This window comes from Marmota marmota, unplaced genomic scaffold (genome assembly GCF_001458135.2).
Source record: "Marmota marmota marmota unplaced genomic scaffold, marMar, whole genome shotgun sequence".
Classification (NCBI taxonomy): Eukaryota; Metazoa; Chordata; class Mammalia; order Rodentia; family Sciuridae; genus Marmota; species Marmota marmota.
In genome coordinates, this window is record NW_026000174.1 from 21,654,476 (window position 1) to 21,667,380 (window position 12,905).

General features: G+C 35.5%; 1 protein-coding gene across 6 annotated transcripts in view; it reads right to left on the reverse strand.

The window, feature by feature from the left end:
- Window positions 1-12,905, reverse strand: part of Ric3 (RIC3 acetylcholine receptor chaperone) — a 35,780-nt gene that overhangs the window by 16,094 nt on the left and 6,781 nt on the right. For 2 of the 6 annotated variants that reach the window (XM_015477599.2, XM_015477601.2), the window contains exons 2-4: window positions 8,571-8,794; window positions 7,458-7,530; window positions 5,333-5,426 (exon numbers count right to left, since the gene is read on the reverse strand). In XM_015477599.2, the coding sequence (XP_015333085.1) occupies window positions 5,333-5,426; window positions 7,458-7,530; window positions 8,571-8,794 (391 nt within the window). The other 4 variants (XM_048788283.1, XM_048788284.1, XM_048788285.1 and 1 more) reach the window with 4 other exon arrangements.

The window sequence follows — 12,905 nt, forward strand, 5'->3', positions numbered from 1 at the left end:
TGGTGTAAATATATCTTGGTAGCTAGTCTCTGACTGGTCTATTCATTACCTTTGAAGAGACTGTCTCTTTGTTCCTGCCCAAGAGCTGCTCTGGTTACCACCCTTCCTAAAACCTGGATATTTAGCTGTTCCTTTTTTTCCCCCTTCCGTTTTAATACATTTTAGCTGTTCCTTTGATATTGTAAACTATTTCATATTCTTCCAATATAATCTGCCCTCTCTCCTACAAATTTTTGCTAGCCAGAGTTGGTTGCTTGCAACAAGAAATCCTGATAAAACCTGTGATTTTGTTCTTCCATGAAATCCCCTTCATTTTCTACTCTGGTCTATTTATTACCTTTTGCTAGAAATGTTTAAATAACCTTCTAACATGTAACCACTCTACATTTCATTGTAAGATCAATTTTTTTCTAAACACAGAATTTCATGACATTTCTCTTCCAAAGTCTTCAGAGGTACCCCTCTATAAAGAATTAATTCTAAACTTCTCAGCATACTATTCAGGACCTTAGTATATGGTTTCAGTTTACTTTTCTCATTCTCTCAATACCTACTTACCTCCTTACCCATTTACCCCATCCCTAGTATATGCTACCCCTATTCCTTAGAACTATTTGCTATTCCAAAAACTTGCCTTGATTCTTCTACCTTTTCTTCTTGTGCTGCCTTCTCCCTCTGAAACATTATTTTCCTAAACTCTGCCTACAGCAATCCTTCCATATTGTAAGGCTTATTCAAATTCCTCTTTTCAAATTCTCTTCTATAAAACCTTTGGTGGAAAGCAGAATAAGACCCATCTCAACTCTCCAAAGATATCCAGGTCCTAAACTCTGTAATCTATGAATATGATACCTTACATGTAAGAGAAATTAAAGTTGTAGATGAAATTAAGTTTGCTAATCAGCTGATTTTATAATAGGGAGATTAACCTGGATTATCTGAGAAGGCACAATGTAATCACAGGAGTCCTTAAAAGTGGAAGAAGGAGGCAGAAGAGGTCAGAATGATATAATGTGAAAAGATTTGAACCTACTGTTGATATCTTTGAAGATGGAGGAATGGGGCCAGGAGCCAAGGGGTATGGGCAGCTTCCAGAAGCCAAAGAGAGTAAGCAAATTCTGTTCCAAGCCCTTGAAAAGGGAATGCAATCCTACCAACATCTTGACTTTCACTCAGTATAAGACTTCTAACCTACAGAACCATTAAGATTATAAATATGTGTTGTTTTAAGCCATTAGGTTTGTGGTAATTTGTTACAGAAGCTAATTCAGGCTCCCATAGCACCTCTTTTCCATACAGGTCTTTATAGAGAAAATAATACTTGCCACTGATAACCATACAGGACTGCACAAAGCAAATGAAAAGAGGTTCCAAAGAAGATATTTTTACTGCCAAAGCCTCCTGCTTTAAGTACTTTCTCTAGATCTACCTTATTCATTTTTTTTAAAGATATGTGAACATTGTCAGTTTACAAGGAATATAAACTTGGACAATGAAAATTTCCTGCCCTTAAGAAGTTTACTGAGCATTAGAGAAGTCAGAAGTTAAAAGAAAATCAGAAAGTAACATGATGCACATAATACCCAGCAAGACCAGGTTGTGTGGAACCACATGGGAGGAATAACTAGCCAAGTTTTATGGGTTCAGGGAAGGACTCTCAGAGAAAATAATGTCTATGTTGAGATCTATTAGACAAGCAAGAGTCATAATAAGTGTGCGGCGGTGATGGGGTGATGGCAAAGGAAAAAGTACATGCAAAGTCTTTGAATCAAAGGTGCACAGGTATTTTAGAGAATCAAGTGGTCAGGCTGGCTGGAACATAGAGAAAGATAAAGCAATAGAGGTATGCAGGACTATGTAGGTCGTGATAAAGATTCTGCACTGTTCAAGATCAAAAGGCATTTCTGAAGGTTTAAAAAATTTATATAATACATCTTTTTGGAAAGCAGAAAGTGACCTGAATGGAGACAAAACTAGAGAAAAAGAAATCACATGAGATAGTTCTGACTTATGTCAAAACCAAAGCCATCCATTCTTTCTTCCATTTCAACTATACTTTTTTAGAGCTTATTATGGGTCTGTGCTAGGCTGTAGAAACTAAGAATGATAATCCTTACCCTCAAAAAATTTACAGTCTTTTGCACACTGAATGCATTACTAATTAGGAGGAAATGGCAACACCTGGTGATTAATAAGATATAGGAAGTAAAGGAAAAGGTGGATCAAGCATGATGCTTAATTTCCACTTTGGGCAACAAAGTAGATGGTAGACCCATCTGCTGAAATGGAAATATTAAAGGCAGAGTAGGCTTAGCTTAGGGTGGAAAATAAATTCCACTTTAGGACATTTATCTATTCAAGAAATTTTTATTATTTGATGAGGCTAACAATAGGTACCTATAAGATATGTCTGTCCAGTAGAGCTAAGAATAAAGAGTTCATAAAGGAAAGAAAAGAAATCTCAACGGGAAATGGCTATGCTTTATTCTTCTATCATGAAAATAATGTACAAAAGCTTATGTCAAAAAAAGTGGATATCTATTCTTATTTGACAAGTACATATTTAGTACCTACTATCTGAACACACTGAACAAAACAGAATAAGTTTATCCTCAGAGTTTATGTTCTAGCAATCCATGCCAGAAATCTACCAGCAATTCTCAACACATATTCAACATGTCTACAACAGCTCTTCGTTATCAGAGGTTGGTCCCTCATAGTTTTCCTTGTAACATGCCATGTTTCTAGCACGTAAATAGTTACAATTGGGCATATGACTCTTGGAAGGAAATTTTCCTAGATCCTTTCCTTATTCTGTATTCCTGAGCTAAATGTTATTCTTAATATGAGCCTAACATAGCATAATACTGACTTCCAGGAGGTTTCATTAAAATTTGTGTACAGACTTACACCACTCACAGGTGAAAGCTGTCTGAAAAGTTTTATTAGACAATATTAAAAACCTTTCCCATATTCCTATTCTTACATAAACATATATAAGATAAAGTTTTAGGCATATTTCTCTAATTCAAGCCAGCATCTCAGAGCTATAAATGAACCACATAAAAGGACTTAGGAGGCTATAAATGAACATATCTTTTTTCTCTTAAATCTTCTCCTTTATCCCCAGAAGTCTGGAGCTGTGATAAAATCCTGATCTGATAGAAAAAAATACTGGAGTATTTTGGGCTCTTCTAATCATTACAGAAGCACAGATTTACAAAAGAACAAATGCCACAGAAATGAAGGTTAAAAGATATAAACTATAAGAAGGAAAGCAATGTAGAAACATGGGCTTCCTAGTCTTCAGTTTTGAGTATGGGAAGTCCTAAAGGGCTTACTGGTAAAGATAAAATGTATTGGCCTAAGGAGGGTCATAGAGAAAGTCACATCATATGGACTAGAAAATGAGAGTTTGGGGAAGGGTGAGAAGTCATGCTCTCGTTCATGGAAGAAGAGCTGCCCCAAAGTTCTTGACAAGTACTGCGGAAATTTTTTTACATATTCTTTCCATTGGAAGCTGGAATCAATGTTTTCAAGGAGTCAACACCTCAGCATCTTGTAAGAAATAAAACACTCTACGATGGGACCTGTGGTCCCAGAAACAATGAGATGGTAAAACTCTGGCTGCTGTGCAGGAAGAACTCCCTTAGCTCTACACATAAAATATGGAGAATTAATCCTGGCACAAGAGGACAGATAGTAGTTAGAGACTACAGTACACATTCCCGGATTGGGCTATAGACAGATGGTATGCATGGGTTGGATGGTAGATTATTTCATTTGGACTAAGGGAATGTGAGTACCAGTGAGTAATAGGAGAAAATATCTTCATGTAGTTTTTTTACTCCAAAGCCCAAAGGGCTGGGTCTCACAAATCAGGGCTCTGCCCATAGATACTCACCTATGGTTTTCATGACCCTATGTGTGGCATGGGATTTTCAATGGCCCAGGTAAAATTTTTTTCTTTTTTAGGGCATGAGGGTCTATTAAAGCCTGGGTAACTGTGAGTGGAAGCAATCGGGTAAGGATAGAAAGGCCAGAAAAATATAACTGACGTGTAATTAGTTTTGTTATGCATACAAACAATCATACATTGGATAATTTATATAAAACAATTACCTCACAGCATGGTCTTTAGTAAGTACTTAGTTAAAGTCAACTATTATTTATATACTCACACAGATATATTGTATATATACTACTTTAGAGAATATTCTAGATAGTAACAAATACTGCTTTCTGGACCACAAGAAGGTCAAGGCTCCTGGGCCTACATTGAGGCAAGGTTCATTCTCAAAAACATAATTTTGGCAGCACTATAGATATTATAGGGAAATGCCAAGGCAGAAGTCTGCAACCTAAGAATGGCCACTCATCTATCCAGCCAAAGATGGGGCCAGTGAGCTGAAAAAGGGACATGGGGCACTAGTATCATCAAGAATGACAAGTGGGGGGCTGGGGATATAGCTTAGGTGTAAGGTGTTTTCAATCCCCAATGTATCTATATTCTCCCTGCCCCCAACACACATAGAATGGAAAAGAGAAGGGTAAGGTAGAACACCAGCAATTTCCTGGGGCAAAGACTCCATAAATGTGCCCCTGAAGCTGCAGAAGGGACCTTTGATACATCCTCCTGCATGAGATTTTGCACTCACCCCAAAGTTCTTCCAACATTGTTGTTAGAAGGCCTAGATGAAACAGAATCCCTCTTTGTCCTTAATCTCACATTCCAGTTTTTCTGCCCTGGGTCTTCCAACATCCATATATTCTTAGTTATTGCCACTTCTGTCAACCTCTTGCAGCCACCTTTTCAGATCCTTAGCCAGCAAGGTAACAAGAGGAGTGTGCCTTCTCTGTGGGGCATCCTAAAGAGCTAGTATGGTTCTTGACACCTATTTTACATGTCTAATTCTCTATGGGCAGTCAGTCAACACAAAACACAAATAAATGTCTAATGTGATGATAGTTGCTCTCTTCTGTCATCTGGTCTCAAACAGAAAAAACAATATTCGACAATCTGGTTTTAATTGAAATTACACTTTTTTTTTTAAGATAGCCAGGAAACTGTCTTTCTTAAAGACAGATTATTTTATCCTTTAGGATTTACTCACATTTTTCCTTACTCTGACAATAATTTGTGACACACTAAACTCATAAAAACAAGTTGCTCGATAGTATGAAAATGGAAATGTTCAGCAAGATTATGTAAATAACAAATAATTTGACAATTAAACAAAATGAAAATAAGTGGTCCATATATCAAAGAAATGAAAAAAAATTTTAATTGATTCTCTAAATGGGAAATGAGTCCTATTAGATGAAAACCTACCTCTCCCCATTAGGTCCCACTCTGTTGATTAATTTTTCCATGGCTTCCTCTGTCTCCTTCAGTTTTTCTTGAAGTTGAACAAGCTCAAAATTAGCTGCAAAACAAGCATCAATCTAAGAACCAGCAACTGTATACTCCCTAAACCCTTTCATGAAAAACCTAACCATGACACTATGGTAATCCAGGCAGGTTCTGAGACTCAGAGAGACCAGGAGTCTCTCCAGTTAATCTAATCAGTACAAAAAGAATACAGAGGTCTATATACAAAGATCTATAGGATAGATGTTTAGTGAGTGGTGAATAAAATCACTCTCTAATAGTGATATAGCAGGAAAAACTAAAGAAAATACCCAGGAGTGAAAACATACCCCTACATAGCCACACAAGAAGAAACAGAGACGATAACTATACATTTGTGATCTAAATGATGTTTAAGGGTAAAGTACAAAAGCTATAATGTACTTTTGAAAAGGAGTTAAGACATAAAATAAGTACTATTTTATCTGTAAGTAAGGTCTGAAATATATCTGTAAGAAAACAGTTTAAACATTAGACTTCATCAAAAAAGAAGAACTCCTCAACCAGTGCTAAAACCTCTGCCCAAAGTTTTCTACCTTGGTTATCTGGATAAAGAGCATGCTATGCTATGTAACTCTGATTCCCAGATGCAATTTTTCTCAACCAGGGTCAGTTGGGAATACGTATATCTATTGAAGAGAAAAAATAAATCACTTAATCAATATGTGAAATAAACTCTAATGCAGTAGGAAAATAAAATGCTAAATGAAATGCTATTCATTATGTAGGTAATCTACTTTTTCTATTTCATACTTGAGTACTCTCTTACCCAAATATATTGAGAAGGTCATTATAAATATAATATTTCAAAGGCCTTTTAATGCTTTTAGAACAAACTCTCATGCATACAGTTAACATTTATAAAGTGTCTACAGGGCATAGTGCTTATTAGGTTATTTTTTTCCTGCATGATTCAAAATTAAAGGATAAGAAGCTATATTAAACTATTACCATTATTACAAAAGAGCTGCTCTTATAAATTCATTTGATCTACTTCTGTCTCAAATGCATTATGTGACAAGATATATAACTTGCTACTCTGTAAAGAGCAAATTTTTAAAAAAATTACTGATACATTTATCATCACTATCTCTCTTAAAAAACATATAGCTGCTTTCTTCAAAGACTCCTTGACTAAGTTTCCAAAAAGGATGAAGAATATGACTGAGATATCTAATTTCACAGAGAATCCCGGAGAATCCAAAGCCTTTATGGACTAAGCAAGATGCCTCTGTGGCTCAGCCTCATTTCATTTTGCTGATACCTTTCTTTAAAAATGTCTGATGAGGCTTCATTATTCAAAGGAGAAAGTAGCAGTCTGGTCTTAATCTACTCAAGATTTCTTTCCCACAGCTGTAGTACATCAACACCCTCTAGACCTCCATAAGCTCAAGAAATTGTATTTGCCAATATCTTACTCAAGCCATCTGATTGCTCCTTCACAGCCACCCAAACTGATTTCCCATCGTGCTTATGGTAAGTCCCTTCTTTCTAAACTTTTCACAGGTTATTTTTCCTGATATCCTTTCTAGTCTATAAATTCTTAGAGGAAAAAGTTATGCTATATATATATATATTTCATCTCCCTAGAGAGCACAGAATACTCTAGTTTGGCAATAAATATTTGATGATTATGTTTCAAGAGCCTCAAATCTTCACTCTTTCCTTAGAGCTAATAACTGATTTGGACAATGATGTGATTTCTCTGCCTCAGTTATCCTCTCTGTGAAATAAAGGTATCTGCTACCAATATTTTGAGGTATGGAAATGAGAAGTAACTCATTCCAAATGTGAAATACTAATTTCCCAATACAATAAAACAGTAAACTGTCAGTTTTGTACTTTCTGTAGCATCCTTCCCTTAAAAGCCCAAAAATCAATAAGGAAACTTTTGAGAATTCCCAGAGCTAAGATAAAAACAACATCAGATGAATTTGGAACAACGTTTGAGAAATGCTGTTAAGACATACCATAGATTGTCCCTCTGACTATATTACTGCTGTCTGACTCAATAACACCTGTGAATTTATTGAGAAGAGACACTTACTAATTTTCCTGTGGGTGTTTCCAGGTGTGACACTAGAGCATTTCCGATCCTCTGCAGTTTTCCCCTTTGAGAGCTGAGAATTGAAGGAGGTACAGCACATCAACAGCAGCTCAGAACCTCAAAGTCATGGAACCCTCATATTAAATGGGGAAAAAAAAAAAAGGTTGGGAGACAAAAATTAAGTCAGAAATCAAATGAAGTAGCAGTATCAGAGAAACATCTTTTTTTAAAAGCCACTGAGAGATTTGAGAAGGTACCCAAGTAAATATTATTAAGGTACAGGGGAAAAAAAATCTTCCAACAGGTCATTTGCTTTGCCCATGCTTATCTTAAAGGGGATGCTAAACCCCAGGGGCATACTTGCAGAATCAACTCTGGTAGTGTGCAGCATTCCTGGGCAAGAAGAAACTCAAATCACCTAATCTTACTCTAGTTAGGAGTACAAAGTGAAGCTTCTGTCTCTACTTGATAGTGCATAGGACTGTGGCCTACAAAAGCCTGCCCGGAGGTGGAATTTAATTGGAAATCTCTTTTTAAAAGACCACACCATGTCTCCCCAGAACTAGGAAATATCAAGCTCAGTTTCAAGATAAGATAGTTCTGTCCTAGGAGAATTACTAGAGAGGATATTAAAAATAACAATGGCATATTAGTGTGGGGAGAAGGAAAACAAAGTCATATTAGTACAATCATTATTTGGTCTCACAGTGGCTACCTGGAAATCACTGTGCCAACCCTAAGAATAAAGCTGTTAAAGACTTCAGCTTGTAAAGATACTCAGTCCTTTTTTTTTTTTTTTTTTTTTTTTAATTTGGCTTTGAACCACATTGCTCATTGGACTAGAAACTGGAAGATCCAGGCCCAAGTCTTGGTTTTGCCTTTTTAGTTGTAAACTGTGGGGCACTCGAGTTCTGAGCCAAGATTTCTCATCGGTAAAGCTGAAATAATGGCTATCCTAAGTATCTCAAAGAGGAGGCAAGGTTTAAAGAGATGATGGACTTGAAAGAGTTTGATAAACTTTAAATAAAGAGTTTTAAATGTAGATGATTTTTATTAGACTAATATTAGATTTTCTCTCATAAAATATGATATAATTAAGATGATTCCACTTACCTTAAATAGAATGTACAGTATATATAAAAAAATCCCAAAGCCATAGATTGGAATAATCTGCCCCATCAGGCCTCTTCCACTACTTCCTCCAGTACCTCCACTTGATCCTTTGGCTTTTGCAAATGCCTCTGCAAGGTGAGACCTCTGGAAACGAGCCCCAGGGGTTGGGCCATCTGAGGGTGCCGGGTGATGATGCATTACAGGTGGAAATCGGCCCAATTTTCCTGAGAAAACAAATTAATTGATCTTTATCTCTTCTACTATTTTAAATACATTTATTATTAAAATACCTCATGCAATGATGTACAAATAACAGAAGCTAACACAATTTTAAGAAAAAAAAAGTTAAGCCCAGGGGCAAATGCCTATAATCCCAGTGACTCAGGAGGCTGAGGCAGGAGGTTCAGGAGTTCAAAGTCAGCCTCAGCAATGGTGCGGCACTAAGCAACTCAGTGAGACCCTTTCTCTAAATAAAATATAAAAAAGGGCTGGGGATGTGGCTCAGTGGTTGAGTACCCCTGAGTTCAATCCTTGGTATCAAAAAAAAAAAAAAAAAAAGGAAAAAAGGAACTTGATTAAAGGATATCAATATGGTATGGTAATTGCTGGCTGCTCACCAAACCCATTTTCTCTTCCTTCTGGGTCCAAAGCTAAACCATATTTTTCAGCCTTCCCTGGAGTTAAACAAACCATGTGAATATAAATGATTGTGCTAGTTCAATACTTGGCCTATTAAATCTCCCATGTATTCAACTTTAGGGTCATAAATAGAATAAAGAAAAATGAAGATAAGGAGAAGATTTTACAACATTTAAAACTGAAGGGATTACTCCTCTATAGGATGTAAGTAGAGTCTATAATTCAACATAAACATTATAGGACACCCAACAGAAAATGGACAAAAGTTACAAATAGGGAACTTACAGAAAGAGAAAACTAAATGGCTAACAATATATAAAATGATGATTAAATTCAGAGTAAAGCAAATGAGTAAAATGCAAATTAAAATAATGGTACAGCACTTTATACCCACCAGAAGGGCAAAAATTAGGATGGTAGATATAGCAAAGTTAGCAAAGATGTGGGGAGGCAAGAACTCAATGCACTGTGGGTAAGAATATAAACCGATACAGCCACTTTGCTAAGTGATCTATTTATACTTAGTGACATTAAGCATGTATAGGCGCTATGATCCCGTGATCCCTCTCTGGGGAATAAATCCCTAAGAAATTCTCAAATAAGGTTATATATATGCAAATTACATACTATAGACCTGTGTGAGAGTGTTCACCGTGATGATAATGCAGCAGGAGCTTGAAGTAACATTGATTTCCATACTGGGAGCATGGAAAATCAACATGGAGTGGATATAAATAAATAATTCTATGTAGCTTTTAGAAATCACACTTTAGATGTGCCTATAAATATGAACACATCTTTAAAAATTGCTAAATATACTGATTTGGTAAAAATAACAAATACCATATGTAAGACTGAACACACACACATAATTATATATCCTGCAAGCAAATTATGTAGGCCAAAACATAAAACATATAGGAGTGGATACATCTGAGCTGGGAAAGGAATGAATATGTGGCTTGAGGATAAAGGGTTAAAAGCATAAGAAAATAACTTTATACTGACAAAGTTAATGAAGTGCTAAGAACTAAGGACTATCTTCAAGCCAATTCTCTGCTCTTGTGGTAAGAAGGAGGCAAGAAGGGAGGAAGAAAGGCAGGGAGGCAAGACAGCTAACTCTTGATCTTGGAAGCTGCTTTCTGCCTATGTCCTTCTCACCCAAGCTGCACTCTAATAATCCTTCTTTCCTTCCCAATATTGACTTTGGATGACATGAAAATTATGGAAAGAAATGTTTTCATTTAAGAATGAGTCAGCAACAGGAGCACAGCTTTGGACAAAGAATGAAACCATGAAGTCACCATCTCTTATTCTGAGTGTTGGTAACTATGTCTCTTTTAAATTGTGGAAGATCTTATTATTATCACATAGTGAGAACACTTTAAGGTTATTACTCCTTTAAAAAAAATGCATAGCAAGCATACAGGAAGATAACCTCTCTCTAGAGAATCTGATATATTGAAAAGCTAGTGTTCAATAAACCAAATTTAATATTTATAGTAATATGTTGTCAAATTTCATTTTACTGTATTGAGAACACTGTCTTTAAAACCTGGCATAAAATTAAAAAAATAAGAAGTTAAAACCAGATAATGACATAAAAGGCATAACTTTGCATTTTTAAAACTGAAGAAAAATGATGCTAAATATTACACATCTTTTCATAAACTTTTCTAGATCTCTCAGCCATGAATATTTATTTAATATTTATTATGTTCAAGATTCTGCCACAGGCCTGGCATGGTGGCACACACCTATAATCCCAGTGGCTTAGGAGGATGGCAACTTCAAAGCAAGCCTCAGCAACAGCAAGGCACTAACAACCCAATGAGACCCTGTCTCTAAATAAAATACTAAACAGGGCTAGGGGTGTGGCTCAGTGGTCAAGTGCCCCTGAGTTCAATCCCCTGTACCCCCCAACACTTCCCAAAAAAGATTCTGCCACAGGTAGAAAGAGATCTATAAAAAATATAGAAATAATAGTTCTCAAATGGAATAATGATATAAAGCCGCATGTCCAAAAAAAGATCAGCATCAAGAGCAGGGTATCATGGACTTTATTATATCTAGACAAACTAAATGTTTAAATGTTAAAAGGATGCAAAAGTGTAATTTTAAAAAGAGTCAAAATAAGTCAGTCATTGAAGGGAATGAGAGATTAAGACCAGCAGAGAAATTAAGGCACACCAGGAGAAAAGAGAGTACATAATAAGGAGACTGAGAACAAAGAAACCAATAAGTAGGGTTAAATACCAAATTAATTTGGCTCCATTTAGGGAAGTAACAAAAGGAGAGGAAAGTAAGGATTGAAAGAGTGCAAAGAAATTTAAATGCTAACTTATGTGGAGTATAACTCTACTACCACAGAACATTGTTCAGGAAATTGATATAATCTGAAAGGTACTTGAGGGGGATTAACCTAGGGTCTGGAAAAACAGCAAAAAGTCTCTTACAAAGGACACACCAAGGAAAGAAAACTACAGACCAATATCCTTGAAGAACTTAATAAATGCAAAATATTAACAAATCATGTTCAAAAACATTAAGAAGACTATACAACATGACCAAGTTGGTTTTATTCCAGAGATGCAAGATCAATAAATGTAATTTATCACACAAATACAAAATTAAGGACAAAAATCACTTAGTCATCTCAATAGATTCAGAGAAGGTCTTTGAAAAAATTCAACACCCACTTATTGTTTTATCATAACACTAAAGAAACTAGGGATAGAAGGAATCTACTTCAACATCATAAAGACTAAATATGAAAAACCCAAAGCCAATCTCATAGTAAATGGGAAAAAACAAAAGCATTTCCTTTAAAATCTGGGACAAGACAAGGATGTCTACTCTCATCATTCCCATTTAAGAAAGTGCTAGAAATTCTAATCACAGCAATTAAGCAAGAGAAGGAATAAAAGGGATAAAAATAGGAAAAGAAGTCTAATTATCACTATTTGCAGATGATATGTCTTATACTTAGAAGATTTAAAAAAATTCACCAAAAGACTGCTAGAACAAATTTTTTAAAAATTTGGCAAAGTAGCAGATTATAAAATCAACTTACAAAAAGCAATAGCTTTCTAATATACCAAGAATGAATCTGCTGAGAAAAAAAAAAAACAGAAAAACAATTCCATTCACAATAACCTAAAAAAAAAAAATAACTACTAATAAATCTAACCAAGAAAGTAAAAGAGTTCTACAATGAAAACTACAGAATAAAATTGAAGAAAGAAACTGAAGACTCAGAAGATGGAAAGACCTTCCATGTTCATGGATAGACAGAATTCATATTGTTAAAATGGCCATACAAGCAAACCAATATAAAGATTCAATGCAATCCCCATGAAAATAGCAAAGACATTCTTCACAGAACTATGAAAAAGTCCTAAAATTCATTTGGAAATAAAAGACCCAGAATATCCAAAGCAACTCAAAGCCTTTTTTAAGCAATGCTAGATGGAAGCATCATAATACCTGACTTCAAATTAGACTACAGAGCTATAATAACAAAAACTGTATGGTACTGGCATAGAAACAGACACATAGAACAAAAGTACAGAATAGAAGACACAGAAACAAACCCACACATCTACAGTCCTTGACAGATCCCTGACAAAAGTGCTAAAAACATACATCGGAGAAAAGATAGCCTTTTTAACAAAAGGTGCTGGGAAAACTGGTTAT